The following is a 16,475-nucleotide window of genomic DNA, read 5'->3' on the forward strand; positions in this document are numbered from 1 at the left end:
TATAGCTAGTGAAAGAGCCTGTGTTTCCCATGCTTTCAATATGCCATTTTGATGTATTGCATATTTTTTTTGCAGAGGCAGTAATAGTTGTAATCTTAGCATACAGGAATAAAGGGCATGATCCAGAGAAAAGTGGGCACTGACTGCACCTGGAGAGCAAAGCATGTGCTCAAATTTCTTCTGTTGAAATTATCAAGTTCCTGCCGAACTTAATAGCCCTCTTATCAAATGTATAGTTGCTGCTGCTCTTGTTCCCAGGCTGGTAAGAGACTGTCTAAAGTCAAGATCAGAAACCAATGGAATCAAAACTAAATTTAGCCCCAGAAGGAGTGTCGCTTAGCTGCCAAATCTGCCCATCAAGTGGAGAACCGGAGGGCTGTGATGGGAATTTTGTTTCTGGTAAGACGCCTGCCAGCACAGAACCGAGAGAGATGTGAGTTGACACCTTGATTCTCCATCCTTTACTTCACACTCAAAGTGGGCTTCCAAGAAAATTAACTGCTCACCAGGAGTCTAAAATTTACACCCATGTGAGCTGTAGAGCATTGGCACTGCAGGCAGAAGGCTCAGGTTCCGTCTCTGGCATCTGGAAGGAGCACTGGGAATGTCCCCAGTCTGAAACCCTGCAGAGCTGCTACCAGTCAATGGAGACAATACTGATGGACCTTGATGGACCCAGTATAAGGCAGCTTCCTATGATCCTACCACAGTTAGCAAAGATGTAGGTGACATATGACTCCCTCTTAGTTAGATGTAAAAATATATGGACAGGAAACCTTAGCTGCACACGACATATTACTCGGCTTATAGCCAAATCAAGGGATATTTTAAAACGGTCTTAGGTATGAACCCCATGATTTCCATCACCACTACAGCAAGCAGGGGACCACGGCCCCGTTCCCTCCACAGCTGTGATCCCAATGGTATTCACCTGTCTTCCAGGTGCAATTAGCAATGGAAAAAAGCTGCCATTGGCACCAATTGGATTGCAAATTGCAGGGCCGGGAGCGGATTTCCATTGGGACAGTGGCTGGAGAAAGAGAGAGAGAGGGAAGTTCCCTGCAAGCTGTGGTCAGCATGGAAATCACAAACTTACCCCTTACATTTTTAAAGCCCCTGGTTTGGCTACAAGTCATGCAATTAAAATTACACGTAGGAAGGCCCTTGCTGACATGGGAGCTCCAGCCGAACAACCCTCTGTTGGGCTGCATTAGCACAACATATATCGCAGACATAGGTATTTTATGCAAGCTCCCTTTTTATCTCTTGCAAGGAAATCCTTAGAATAAACTACAATCCCACCCATAATATGGGTTTGGAAGATGAAATATAGAGAGGTCAGAGGTCTCACAGAATCCACTTCATTTCCGCCCACAGGCATGTATTTTTGAGTTTTTTTCATTACAACCAATGAAGATAACTAATGAGAGCAACAGCAAGTTACGATAAAGACTTGCAGGACTGCCTTTGGGCCAACTTGCATCTTCTTCACTTGGACAGTGTGTGCGCTGTCTCTTCGTGTGCTCCCTTTAGACTCACATGATACTTGTTACAAGACGACACACACATTTCCTCCTACTAAGCAGCCTGCCTTTATTTTAGCCAAATATTCTGTCTGGACCTTGAGCAGAAATGTAATGGGGCACGAAAAACCTCCTCTCTCTCTCTCTCTCTCTCTCTCTCTCTCTCTCTCTCTCTCTCTCAGGACCAGAGCTAAACACTGCTCTAAGATTTACCCTTCCTGATAGAAAGTGGCAGAACGCAAGATTGTCACTGACTCCTTTCTCAGACTAGCTGTATGAAGAAGACCCATTAACGTTAACATGTCCACATGCAATAGCAACTTTCCAAAATAATACAGATTGTGAAACATACGCAGTTGAGTGATTCCAGAACACACAGACCGGTTTTGTTCTCTCCTCTGTTTCCAGCAATGCATGATCAATCATAATGGGGCTGTCCAGAAGATTTGGTAAAGATTCCCCATCTCTGTAAATTATTGCACTGGTTATTGGCGTGTTTATGATGGGCCGATTGGGTAATCTGGAAAAAAAAACCAGGGGAAAAACATACCATTACAGATGTGAAAACAAAGCTATAGTATTTTGCCCAGTTTCAGATGAGAGCTTTCCACTGAATTTAGATGGGTGTGGTGTCGGGAAAAAGTTTGAAGGGGTAGTTCAAATGTGTAAAGGTAAAAGGTAAAGGACCCCTGGTTGGTTAAGTCCAGTCAAAAGCGACTATGGGGTTGTGGCGCTCATCTCACTTTCAGGCCAAGGGATCTGGTGTTTGTCCACAGACAGCTTTCCAGGTCATGTGGCCAGCAGGACTAAACCACTTCTGGCGCAACGGGACACCGTGACAGAAACCAGAGTGCACAGAAACGCTATTTACCTATCTGCCATAGCGGCACCTATTTATCTACTTGCACTGGCATGTTTTTGAACTGCTAGGTTGGCAGGAGCTGGGACTGAGCAATGGGGCCTCACCCCATAGTGGGGATTCAAACTGCCAACCTTCTGATCAGCAAGCCCAAGAGGCTCAGTGCTTTAGACCACAGTGCCACCCACTGTGTATGCTTATCACATGTATGCTTATCATGTGATGACTGCAAGAATCAAGCGACAGCTTATGCATGTTACTGAGCCATCATGAATCAGAAACCGCGGATAGAACAATAGCCCGACATAACCTGAAACACAATATTTTTAAATGGAGTCAGGTCATATATTCTACTGCGAGACAATGAGTCATTAGAAATCAGGTGATGTACAAGCATGTGTGAACCTACCCTAAGAAATCTAACAGCTTTTTACCAAAATGATATCTCTTTTAACATAGATTAATTAGATTATAATTTAGAACAACAGAGGCAGCCTTGTGGATGAATAGAGTTGTGGTCAATATTGGTCCCACTCAGAGTAAACCCCCTAAAATAATGGCCAGGAATAACTTAAGTCTATTAATTTCAGTGGGTCTACTCTGAGAATTAACTTTGTTAGCTACAACCAGTAAGTTTTGAAGACATATAGTATTAAAATCGCAACACGTGATTGCTCTCAGGTAGCAAGACCTTCCCATTCCAGAATACAATAGACAAATGCTACCCAAAGCAAATGAATGAAGCTCAGTTTCACCTCAGGCTCCTTCGGTCAGGATCATAGCTCTCAGGCAGAAACTGCCCCAGGGTTCGATATACAATCACGATAGCAACCGCATGCTGCGCAGTGTCCTCTGGATGCCGACGTTTTCTTTTGGCAAGCACATTTTTGTTCTTCAAAAGCTCATCTTCTATTTTAGAAGGTAATCTAAGGTTTGAAGGCTTCATCGTAGGAATGGCTGAAGATAAAACCAATGCCAAATTTTACTATCATCCAATGCTGGGGTTATGCTTTAAAGACCTAATTCTGAGCTTGCTAAATATGAAGTGATTTTAAAAGGACCCATTTATTTTTGCCTTATGAATATTGTAATTTACATAAAAACAAAACATGACTGTAGTTTTTTTTTCCTCTTCAGTTTTTCATATCAAGAAAATGGCTTTATGCTGAGCCAAACCTGGCGTGAGTTGGTACAAATGGACATGGCGGTACTCAGTTAATGGACAAGCAGGGAGGAAACTGCTTCTTCTGTTTGTTGAGTGAACATTACCCATTCTCCAACCCCATATTGGGTTGTATCCAGACCTAGTCATGTTTGAAGTAGATCCATTGGCTAGCATAAATCCTATTTACTTTACTGGGCCTAACCCTGGGGAGGATTTTTGTTGTGAGGTATTGTTTTGTTTTGTTCTTGTTTTTTATTATGTGTGTTGAGTTTTGTTTTACTTATTTATTATTATTTATTTGATTTATATACTGCCCTTCATCGTAAGATCTCAGGGCAGTTCACAAAGTAAAATACAGGATAAAAACATAAAAGTAAGTACAACAAAACAGCAAAACAACTCCCCTCCTTCCCACAGACACATTCAAAAGGCTGCATTTTTTCCTTGTGAACTGTCCTGAGATCTATGGATGAAGGGCTGTGTACAAATTTAACAAAAACAACAACAACTGGATCCAACTGCCTTTGTCTCATAGCTGATCTGAGAATTCACATTACAGGTTTCCAAACGCCTGTAGAATAAGCATCCTACCTTTTCTATCGGAAGCTCTGAACAAAGTATCAGGAAACAAAACAGACGATTCCAAATCTCTAGGATAATCTTCTTTAATCGCATCAAACCGTGGTACTTTAGCTCCCGTAAAATTAGACTTTTCAAAGATGTCAACAGCAATAACTAAACAGATAAAAAGAGCTTGCTGTAATACATTTTTCTGCCACATACAAGTCAAACATCCAGTGGTGTTTTAGTAAATGTGAGGCTTTATTAGCTTTGTAAACTACATGGATGTTGAGAAGAAATCTGGATCTATTATTGTACATCATTCACACAATCTTAATAATATAAGCCTTGGCATTAAGATAAATGTCTAAGGCTGCAGTGCCTTATTCTATGCTAGTCCTACTCAGAGTAAACCCATTAGTTAATATAATAATAATAATAATAATAATAATAATAATAATAAATTTTATTTATATCCCGCCCTCCCCAGCCGAAGCTGGGCTCAGGGCGGCTAACAACAATAAAACAATACAAAAGTACAACACAAACAACATTTATTTCACTGGCTCTACTCTAAGTAGAACTTAGTTGAATGCAACCCACTGAATTCAATGGGAGGAATTCAGTAGTAGTAGTAGTAGTAGTAGTAATAATAATAATACCCTGTCCATCTGGGCGGCTTACAGCACATAAAAAATTGTAAGACATTAGACATTAAAAAAAATCCCTATACAGTGTTGCCTTCAAGGAGTTTGCTCTGCCAGTGCAAGCATTTCTGTTTGCCTGATGGAACAATCTCCCACTCACATTGTTCTGGGGGTTCTGCTGACCTCCCCAGACCCAAAGCCTTTTTAAAATTAATTAATCTAGCCAATGAATCAAATAAGCATTTCAGGCCTAGGCCTGAAGCATTAGGAAGTCATATCTGATCAAGAACGACAGCTACTTACTCATGTTTGTGGTAACAGTTATGAAAGGTTTCATGTAGGTTTTTTTCATGTTCTTGGCTACGTTACTGAAATATTCCTCATAGTGTTTCAGCAAGTGTGCTGCGCCCCCCTCTGTCCTCTGGATGTGTTCCCAGTGCTCTTTGGCACGAGGGTCCAGTAGAGCACTACCTGCTTTTATGATATTCTAGGAGAAAGAAAGGGGGAAATATTGCACACAAAATGGAAGAACAATACTTTCTGCCCCCCCCCCAAAATAACTAATATTGTTGCTACAGGTAAACATGCAAATGAAACAATGCAGACACGTCCTGCTGTAGTCTTGCTTAAAGATATTTCACATGATCAAGATTTATAAAAGCAACAATAGAAAAATAACATAAAAACCCAGGCTCTATAAAATAGGGAAACAGCTATCTGCTTTTGTTTTCAAGTGAAATGCATTTACAAGAGATTTGTCTGTTCTGTGACTTTTCTACACGGCAGTTATTTCGGGGACTAGACGATGCATTCAGTACATCCTACTCAAAGCCTTCGCAAAGTCTCACTCTTCAGAAACACTTAAAGGATCACCGTATGCTGTGCAGTTTCCGCAGCCAACTTTGTGATGTCTCCTTGCAGGACGTGGGTAGGACTGTGGTATGGAACACATCTGCACTATTTCTGGAGCTAAAGTGGCGCAGCCCAAGTTTTCTCAGTATCAGTTCAGCATTTCTTACCTCATTGAAATCCACATCCCTTGTTGCAGCTAGATCAAACCCCTGCTGCTCGCTTTCATACTGCAGCACCCTGAGCATCATCTGGTAGGCGGTCCGAATGTCATTCCCATAGAAGGAGCCCGTGTGGTTGGTGGCATTCTGGAGCACTTTGGCTATGTGCACTGACTTGTCGCCGTCCATGTTGGTCTCGTTACGGATAAGTTTTTCATTCTGAAGACCCAAAACAACAAAGGCTCCAACTTAGCAAGCAAACTCCACCTCTCTTCCATGTCGAAGTGCTTAATGGAATGCTGATTCCCCAAGTGTGTAGATCTACATGCAGTGCAGTAAGAAACTGACTCCTGCACTTGGGCATATTGAAACACACTCCGCTCACAGCACATGCAGACTGTCATGTGATCAGGTATATGTGTGTTTGTGGGTGCACATCTGTATACATGTAAGAGGATACTTATGAGCCCAACACTTATTCCTGTGTTCCACCATGTGTACTGCCTGCCTAAACACTGAAAGACCGTGTGAACCAGCTCTTGGTGGCCTCTGCACAATCTCAGATACAGAATCTGCACATACACAACCCAACAATCAAAAGCTTAAACTCCACCAGAGGAAATATTAGTGTTCCTTCCAGGTTTACATAATTAATGCTCTGAGCATATTCTGTGTGGCAGAGAAAAGGCACTTCCTGCTTGGTTCCAGTTTGAATAAGAGCGCTAAAAGTTTCTGTAGCAGTAGCAGCAGGCAGGACATGTGAATGCTCAGAGAACTCTAAAGCAAGTAACAGTCATAGGTAAGGAATTGGGTTTTTTCTCTCTTTGTGACACACCTGTAATCCCATGTAGGAATGCGCAGTTCTCACCCTGTGGGCATAGCAGTTACTCGGCAACGATTTAATGCCACAGCAACTTTTCCAGCAATATTAAAGGGCAACTATGACTACAACACGATGCACAAGTCAGCAGACATTCGGTTCTTTCAAAGCACCCTGTACTTACCATGATTTTCAGATCCACAAAGGCAAGGGTAGTACAGTTGAAAAGTTCGGGAGGGAGCCAGCCTTTCTCGCTGTTACAGTGACGAACAGCATTTCCTTAAAAAGAAAATGTGTTTGTGACAGAGACAATCGTTGGCGGCCATATGTATTTAATTGATAAGAAAATTACAAATGTTTAGCTTTGGGTTATCTTAAAGAAAAGTATTTATTGTAACTTAGAAGGCAGAATGGGCAGGGACGCAGAGGGGCAAATTTCATGCCACATCTACAGTCCTGCCAGGCTGCGGGGCAGTGCCACTTTCCTCGCCTATTTTTCTGTGGCAGCTCCAAAGGAGCACAGAACTTGGGGCTGGGCCAGCTCTGGATCTAGCAGATCCACAGTCAGGCCTGCCCTGTGTCCAAACATCCAGCAGAGGACTGGCCTCTCTTGGTGAAAACTCCACCAACAGAACCTGGTGGAGCAACACTTCCACTGAATCCAACTCCTACCATCAGCACAGATCAAGGGTTAGGACTGCTGTGTCTAGAATAAAAACTTGGGTATCAGGAACTGTTAGAAATATTACAGGTGTTCTAAGGCATAATTCTCTATCAGTGACCAGGGGTTTGTCTGTCCATTATTTACCATTTAAATTATATACACATCACAATGGAAAACACGCAGTGATATTGCAGAATGAAAGAGAATGTATCAGCTGTATTTTCAGTACAAGGTTTTTCTTTTCCCATATTGCAGGGGTGGCCAACTCCCAAGAGACTGCGATCTACTCACAGAGTTATAAAAACTGGCAGTGATCTACCCCCTTTTTTGGGTTCGGGTCAAAGTTGTTGAGTTTTTGCAGGGAGGAGGTAAAATGTTGAGCTTTTTTTTAGGGGAGCCACAGTTGTTCAGCTTCTTTGGGGGAAGCCAATGATCTACCGGTGATCTACTGCAGACGTCCAGTGATCTACCAGTGGATCACGATCTACCTGTTGGACATGCCTGCCATATTACAACCATTTCATGATTTTTAACGTTCTACCTCCCATTGTGTTTTTTTTTTTTTAAAAAAGGTATTCTTAATAGCTTTATTTTGATTAAACTTTCTGTCTATGCTATGAAGTTTCTTATCTTCAGGCTCTAATAATACATTACTCTCTGTGTGTACAACAAAGTTTTAGAATCTAACTCCCCCACCCCCTGATGCTATGATAACACTTTCAACATGTTAGCGGCAGTACTTACCTGTTGATCCCTTGGGACAGGGCACTGCAGCAGGCAGCCCAAATTTGGTCTGTGGCCACCATATGCCAGCTTCAAATGCTTTGGGGCATCCATTGTAAACCACTATGTAAGGTGGAAGTGAAAGAAAACATTTCTTTTTCTGATAATATAATAGCACTTAAATTATAACAGAAGGGATTCTGCTTTGCTGAGGACAAACATTTAGACATTCTTAGTTCTATTCTGGACTTTGAAAGTAGGAGGAGAGGGTATTCATAAAACATGTCAATCATCACTTTCAGTAGAAGCAAAGGATAAATATGCTGTAAGGTTTGTACATGCTTAAACTAGCAAGCTCATCTAAGAAGTTTCTACAAGAGATGTAGAAGGAGATCTGAACAAAGCAGCGGGCAATTTGTTCTGTAGAAAAAGCCTCCATTGGAAAGGCAGTCACAAGTATTTGGAATATTCTGTTTACATTAAATTTGCCCACTGCCAGGATTCTCTTTTCTCTGAAATTCCGTTTAACAATTTATTTTATTTATTACAGAAATCTTTCTATTGCCCTTCAATTAAAAAAATAATTATAGGGTGCTTCACATAAGAGGAAAACATAGCAAGAATGAAAATGCATGTGAAACAAATCAAAACAACAAAAAGATGCGAAGATGAAAAGGGATTTTAAGAGTCGGGATTAAAATTAAATCTAAAATGGTCTGGTGTTGAAGTATGTATAGGTACCTTCACAGCCATGAACAGTAACTTCAGCAAAGGGATTATCACAGCGATTACACTGTCGCCCAATCACTCCTGGCTTACAGGGACACTGCCCTGTTTCTAGGTCACAGGTGCGAGTGTGGGAACCAGAAGGGAAACAGTCACACGGGTAACAGCGGTCGCTGCTCTGTGGTCTGTAATGGTTTGCCTGGAAAAAGAGAGAGGCTTGAGAGGTGCTTGCAAATCAAGGATATGAGCAGTGGGTAGAATTCACACTTCAATGCAATTTAAAGATTATCTCAGGTAAAGGAACATTCATCCTCAGTAAAAGGATGCTTAAAGTCGAGCAGAGAAAACTAGCCAAACAATCTGGACCTGAGAAGGTTGGTTTCAAAATACAGAGATGCACTACTGAACCACAGTTTCTCCTCGAGTGTGAATGACTACTTAACAGCTTTGGACAAAACAAGGGCTGTCAAGTACTCTGCATGTTTCATCCCTTTTAAATGAAATATTCCCTTTCTATGTGTGTATTGGAGGCACAATGTGTTCGAGGTGAACAACATTTCTGAACTACATGTTTTTACTTCAACAGATTATATACACGTGGCAAGTTGTGACTAGTTCAAGCATGTGTATGCATGTATATGCAAAAGAGCTTGCGAGAGACCCAACTGGAGAAATTCTTCAAAGCTTATTCTGCATACTCTTAATTAATAATGTGCAGAAGGTGCTAAGTTTATTGCCGACTGAAGGTAGGTGTCTGCAGCTTGTCACAGCCAGCCCAAACAAAAACATAACCCTGTACAAGTTCATTTGACCAATTCTCAGGTTGGCCAAATGTTTTCCTTCTTTTCCTTCTTGAAATGTCGCTATTGAAGCCAGGTTCATGGAAAGCAATATAGAAGGCTTGCAGAAATGATAGATAACATCAACACAACTGCTTCATTTTGAATTGCAGTTATTTGTTATGCTTTAGCTTGAACGTTAGTTCCACATGAAGTGAGCAATCTTTTGCTTACCTTACACCGACATATTCCATTAGTCTTATTGCAGTCAGGATCAAATCCCTTACTGATCTCACAGTTACATGGCCCGCAAATGGGATTTCCCCACCAGCCTCTGGGACAAGGCAAATCAATTCTACAAAGAAGGTGGAAAATATATTTAATGTTCAGCTTTGGAGCTACAAAAAACTAAAAAATCTCTTCTACTGAAACCATTGAGGCATAGTTTGCCGAGTTATAGAAAATGGGAGGGGAGGTGGGCGAAAAAAATTATTATTGAATAAAAATTATGGTGGCACTTGTTATATAGCACTTGGTGTGGAATTTGTTACAAATATGCACCTTTCGCACATTTCCTACGTGATAAAAAGAATAAAGGAAAATTCTGTTTTGAATAAGGCAGACCATTGATTGGACTGAGCATAAGGTAGCTCCTCCTCATTTCTTTATACGAATACAAGGGATTTGGGGGAGGGGGACAGAGTAGGAATAATAATAATAATAATAATAATAATAATAATAATAATAATAGTAATAATTTATTATTTATACCCCGCCCATCTGGCTGAGTTTCCCCAGCCACTCTGGGTGGCTCCCAATCAAGTGTTAAAAACAGTACAGCATTAAATATTAAAAAAGGAAGGCTAAGAATTAGCCAGTGTCATTTGCTTACTTGCTTTCACAATACTGCCCATAATAGCTTTGCCCACATTCACAGGTGTATCCATGAGAAGAGCTTGGCTTATGGACACAGGTAGAGACATGCTCACATGGGTTCAGGCTGCACACGTCAACACATTCTGTCCCAAAGTACCCTGAGGAGACAAGGTTATAGACATATAGCAACTGCTTTGTAATTTATGACCTGTGCATCTCAGGAAAGCAATCTATTTTATTCTTCTGCGCTAATAGCACCTCTTTGGTTATCAGGAAATTTATCTCCTCCTGCAATACACTGTCTAGAGAGATTACTGTTAACAGCACTGTAAGGTTATACTTTTCTAAAAAGTTGGGATCATATTTAGGAGCAATTTCCGCCTACACACACATTTTTTTTTCTTTTTTTGCTTAAGGCATTAATTAAAAATATAGGGTTGGGCAGAGGAACCCTTTTCCCCAATTCAACACATACACACCCCAGTTGCAAGAGAGTTTGGGTTGCAGTCTTACCTCTGAAGTAAATGTGCATTAACTCAATATCATTCTGCAGGTTGAGGGCCGAGGAACACCTCTGCCTAGTCTACTGTCCCACCTAGCCCAGTGCAAAAATGGTGTGGATTGCAGCCTTATTTCTGAAGTAAGCACACCTTGGCTCAGATTCAGTTATGTAGTTTGAACTTCAAAGTCAAACCCAGTTTGAAAGAAACTGGCTTGCATAAAGACAGGGAGGATATTAAAACATTTTGAAAATTGAAACCATTTTTTTGTAATCTAAACAAATCAAATTCTGTTTTGCTTTTCCATCACATATTTAACTCTCTGATTATTTTCAAGCTCGTGTCAATCTCCTGAAAATCTCGTTCTGCAGCAAGGAGAAACCTTTCAAAATTCTGCAAACTAAAACAAATGAACATTTAATAGGTCCTTTAAAATGCAGCTTTTTAAAAAATGACATTGCAGAAGAATTTGCATTTCGGGTGGGATGCTTTTCTCCTCCAAGAGAAGGCATTCAAAATGAGTTCACGAAGATAATGGAGAGCAACAGGGTACCATCCACAACTATGATGGGTGCTAGCTATTCTTGATTTTTATGGGATTATGAGCATGAATTTCTGCAACTGTTGCCAAGTTCTTTAAGAACTTTCATAACCACAGAATTCGATAATCCCCGCAGGCTCTCATTACTATGAATAGTGTGCTTGAAGCCATTATTACCTGGATCACAGACACATGAATAGCTGTCCCAGTCATCGCTACAATAGCTGTGCTGGGGACAAGGGTTAGAATCGCAGGGATTGTCCACATCACAGCCTTCCTTGACATTAATCTTGATTGCCTGCTTCATGTTCAAAGTCGCTACATTGGTGGACGTTTCCCCCATTCTCACTCCCTGAAAAAGGAGTGAAGGAACATAAACAATGGTAACATCCAACTAGTGCCCCAGCTTTAACAGTGTTAAAATGGCAGAACAGTATGCCTCCCCCCCCCTAAAAAATAATAATTCCAGATCAGTCATGGAGAGCTAATGAACCGGAAACCATACTTCTTAAAAGCTGGTGTTAAAAGCAATCAAAACCAACAAACCACTGGATGCCATCCTGACACAATACGCTTAATTAAAATCAAACGGATCTGGGGACACAGTTATGTGCTTAAAGTCTCATTAATTTAAATGGGACTTATGCTCATTGTCCTCATAATTAAGTCAAGTAAGCGTTCAGTGTTTAAAAGAGATGCAGAAAAACAAATGAATACCACCCCTTTCTGCCCTCTACCCCAAATCGGCCCATTCCCAGAGGAGATGAGAATGCTTCTCATGAGTAAACATCCCCTCGTTACTTATTTCAGCTCTCACCTGGAGACAACCATAGAAGCCTTGCTGAACAGAGACTTGATCTCCGGAGACGCCTCCTACAATAATGCTTTTCATTTTAAGTCCAGGCAGCTGATTTCCAATCTGTACAGTGCTCTGAAATGAAGAACATAGCAAAGGAGATTGCCACTTCTTTATACATTCTCGGTTACAATATTTCACTGATATAGGGGACGTAATCAACAATAAACTTAAAGAGGTAATGGAAGCTGTTCGTGTTCTGCTTCAACAAGGAAGCATTTCCAAGAGGTAAAAATGCCTTTTCTCCGTCAATTCAAAAACAGGACAGCCAGTTCAGTCAGTCTTCTCTCTCTCTCTCTCTCTCTCTCTCTCTCTCTCTCTCTCTCTCTCTCTCTCTGTGTGTGTGTGTGTGTGTGTTCTGCAGCCAGGAAGGGATAAAAATCATTTGGTGCTAAAAATTTCTTATGGGCTCCGATGTGTGATATGTGGGTTTTGGAAAAGTTGCAAAATCTAGCTTATTATAACTACAGAGACCATGTTATCCTTCATGGACCATTGGAGGAAAATGGGTTCTTTTGAAAATTATTTTTATTGAAAGGTTTTCATGGATAACAAAGGTACAGTGGTACCTCAGAAGTTGAAAGGAATCCATTCCGGAAGTCCGTTCAACTTCCAAAATGTTCAGAAACCAAGGTGCAGCTTCCAATTGGCTGTAGGAAGCTCCTGCAGCCAATTGGAAGACGCGTAAGCCACGTCGGATGTTTGGTTCCAAAGAATGTTCGCAAACTGGAACACTCACTTCCGGGTTTGCAGCGTTTGGGAGCCAAATGTTTGACTCGCAAGGCGTTCAGGATCCAAAGTCCGACTGTACACATAACATCTCTGTTTTCAGTTCATGCAGTCCTATCTGCAGGCGAGTTACATTTGGTGTGAGACATTGCTATCATAGGCTTTGTGAGGTTGGGGGTGAGGAGAAAGATATGGGGAATGAGAAGTGGGGCAAGGAAGGGGGGTAACGATGGAAAAACAGGTTCTTGAACCCATTATAGACGTAAGGTAGAACAACTTGGCCTTGGTATAGTTCACAGTTATGCCGCCATATTGTATTACTAACAGTTGCTCATTCTGGTCTCATGTTTATGCTGAAAGGTTACTGATGCCACCTCACCTGATACATCCCATAATCCAAGGATACAACAGCCAGGTACTTGATGTCTTTGCCATCTTTTGCACTCTTCAGTTCTATTAGCACATGATGCCACTCGCCATCACTGATTCGGGACTGAGTCATCCGCAAACTAGCCACCTGGTTCAGTCCATCGTAGACTTCAAATACCACATATCTGTTCAGTATCTGTTGAAAACATTAACTTCGGTTCATTGCTGGAAAAAGCGGGTTCTATTTCAATCCCTTGTCATGTACTAGTAACGATACCTGCAGTCTGCATAGTTTGCACGTTCACCTGGGCTGTAAAGTCTGCAGCAAACCAAAGGTTGTGCATTCCAGACTATCCTATTATTTGTTTTTAAATATATATTGAGAAATATTTGTATCAATAGTCTGCCTTCCATTTGAATGCAATCTATTCTTTTCTATCAGAAACGTCTGTTTATGGCAAATGGATTGATCAGTGCTGTAGCATTTAATTTCTCCTACCTGTTTGTTCTAGACTTATGAACATAAACTGCTATCTGGAGTAAACATACTAGGGAATAAGCCTCACTAGACGCTGTTGGAGCTGCTTCTGAGCAAACATGTATTGGACTGTGCTTTATGACTAAGTACAGTATACATATTTAAGTTTGGTGCTGTGTTGAACCAATCTACCTGAATGTTGATCTTGGACGAGACCCCTGCATTTGCTTGCATCAACATGCCATTAACCTTGCGCGTTCTAAACATGAGACCAATGTACCATGGCACAGAAATAGTGATATCAAGATCACTCCAGATGATGATGCTTTCTCCAGTGAAACGTTGAGGGAAAGGCATTACTGCAACATTGGATAAAAAGAAAACAAAACAAAAGGCAGAATTTTCATTGAAAGTTTTGAATTGGAGGGGGGGGGACACACACACACCACATAATTATTTTTCAGGACATTCTCAGTTGCACTGGCATAAATCAAAGCATGGCACTCCTAAGTGTGGCTGGCTGAGACTGTGCTCAGGACATCTCTTCCATGGAAAGTGGGATGTGGATAGACATGCTAGTGGATATTTGCCTGGAAGCACACAAATCCAGGTGGGCACTGTTGAGTAAATTAAGGGCAAGTTGCAGTACTCAAGTGGTTCGGCTCTGGCAAAGAATTAGTGTCTACACTTTAAAGATAGCGAACTAATGGTCTTCACATGTTGAATTACGGCTTCCAAGTGGTCTATTATGGGGCTTTAAATGTATGTGCCATGATAGCCAACACTTCCCTCAGTTTGGAGAAACACACTGCATCAACTACCAGTGGAAATCAGTATCAGCTAAGAAAGAGCAGATACAGCAGGCGCTTGTATGGCAGTATATAGATTGCAACCCTTTCGGAGCAGCTGATCTGTATATCGTCCTTAAATCCACATAAATGTTTAAAAGCTTTCGCCAGTCTGAAGCAACAAACCCTACAGCAAGCTTGCTGCAGAATAGATTCGTTCACTGCATAACAGGCATGCTGAGCTCAGTTATATGTGTAAAAAAAAGCATCATTTCTAATATCAACTTTATAAACACAAGGTAACTAAACCCAGCTTGAATTTTATGGTTCAGATTTTCAACAGCAATATGGGTCTGTCAAGCTCTACTCTCTAGGCTGTAGTAGACATGCCATCTTATGTATCAAGGCCTACCAGATGGTTAATAAACTTCATTTTCATGGCCCCAGGTGAGCCGCAAAAAGGTGTGTGTGTTTTTTATAAAAGACCTGGTAGACTAAAACACATGGTTGGTGTGTCATGAACATCCCAGGGCCTATATATTTGACAGCCCTCTTATAAATACCCGTGGTTCTCCAAAGTATTTGGCATTCAACAGCCATCGTCCCCCCGCACACTTCCAATGTTTGCTTCACCTTGGTCATAAATTGCTAAGAGTTCCCTTTTATTGACATTACTTATTTCCCCTTATGCATATTTCTCCCCACAGATACGTTACGGGAAATAAGTAATTGATCTGGGGGCCTCCTGACAATAAAATGAATCTAATGTTTTTCTAAGGAGATTTTTTTTGGGGGGCAGGAAAATCAGTTTACACAGGAATACAGAGCTATGTCTCTGCTCCAAGTGCATTTTATGGGAAGGTAACGCGAAAGGGGACTAATAACCTGCTACTTAACATGAGTCAAATAGGTTCTGACTCAAATCGTGATTAGATATTAACACGCCATCAAAATGTATTTTTGAGTTCATTAGTTTTACAGGAGGAAACCTGTGGCTTAATGTTCTTTAAAAAAAAAAAAAAGATTATTGCAACAAAGCTCTAGATCCTTTTTCCTAAGTTTGAAAAAAAGGTGTGGCTGTACACAGTTTTGCTTATACTAGGACAATATAACAGAACCACACACACTACCCACCCTATTACATGCATTTGTGGACTCTCCTTCCTCGGAGGTTTCTAAGCAGAGGTTGGCTGGCCACCTGTCATGGATGCTATGATTCTACGAAAGCACCTAATGGGCCAAAATACCAGGCTGAGGGCCCAGAAGCTGCCCTGTAGCAATTCATATTTGTTCATATATTATGGGATGTTTTACATGTTAAAGGGAAAACGGACGAATTGCTCACCTTGCTCACAGTTCTTCCCTCCATACTGCAGGGGACACTCGCAGGCGTAGGTATTCCATTTGTTCACACAGGTGCCTCCATTCTGACACCAGTTGGTGGTGCAGTAATTCTTCTGAGCTAAACAGCCTGGCATTCCAAAAGAATTGGTTTAGCCCTCCACTTGTTTAGCATTCTACCGACCCCCATGCTAAGAACAAGCTACGATTAATCTCATTGTTAGCTTTCTGAATGGCTGCAACTATACACAGTAATCCGGGGGGGGGGGGGCCTGCGGCTATGAGTTATGCAGATACTGTGCAGCTTCCTTACCCCTAACTGTAGCACTGCTGGACAATTTGGAAACTTCGGGGGAGTTTTTAAAAAAGCAGTTTATTTGTGCAGAAAGCAAACTGCTGCTGGAAGCTCCGCAGCTTGCACACAAGCCCTTGCGGGCACCCAAAAGTTTGTCTGGATTGTGACTCTTGGAAGTTAAGGAACTCAAAGATGCAATATCACCATCAGTGAGTGGATTAAATA

General features: G+C 41.3%; 1 protein-coding gene across 3 annotated transcripts in view; it reads right to left on the minus strand.

The window, feature by feature from the left end:
• CELSR1 (cadherin EGF LAG seven-pass G-type receptor 1) overlaps positions 1–16,475 on the minus strand; it is a 149,957-nt gene that overhangs the window by 26,508 nt on the left and 106,974 nt on the right. For all 3 annotated transcript variants that reach the window (XM_053406111.1, XM_053406110.1, XM_053406109.1), the window contains exons 8-22: positions 15,960–16,085; positions 14,019–14,185; positions 13,359–13,544; positions 12,212–12,325; positions 11,572–11,746; positions 10,370–10,511; positions 9,712–9,832; positions 8,714–8,897; positions 7,994–8,095; positions 6,770–6,864; positions 5,775–5,984; positions 5,059–5,242; positions 4,139–4,282; positions 3,138–3,339; positions 1,876–2,043 (exon numbers count right to left, since the gene is read on the minus strand). In XM_053406111.1, the coding sequence (XP_053262086.1) occupies positions 1,876–2,043; positions 3,138–3,339; positions 4,139–4,282; positions 5,059–5,242; positions 5,775–5,984; positions 6,770–6,864; positions 7,994–8,095; positions 8,714–8,897; positions 9,712–9,832; positions 10,370–10,511; positions 11,572–11,746; positions 12,212–12,325; positions 13,359–13,544; positions 14,019–14,185; positions 15,960–16,085 (2,320 nt within the window). The remainder of the gene's footprint in view (positions 1–1,875; positions 2,044–3,137; positions 3,340–4,138; positions 4,283–5,058; positions 5,243–5,774; positions 5,985–6,769; positions 6,865–7,993; positions 8,096–8,713; positions 8,898–9,711; positions 9,833–10,369; positions 10,512–11,571; positions 11,747–12,211; positions 12,326–13,358; positions 13,545–14,018; positions 14,186–15,959; positions 16,086–16,475) is intronic.

The sequence above is a fragment of the Podarcis raffonei genome, chromosome 10, assembly GCF_027172205.1.
Source record: "Podarcis raffonei isolate rPodRaf1 chromosome 10, rPodRaf1.pri, whole genome shotgun sequence".
Taxonomy (NCBI): domain Eukaryota; kingdom Metazoa; phylum Chordata; class Lepidosauria; order Squamata; family Lacertidae; genus Podarcis; species Podarcis raffonei.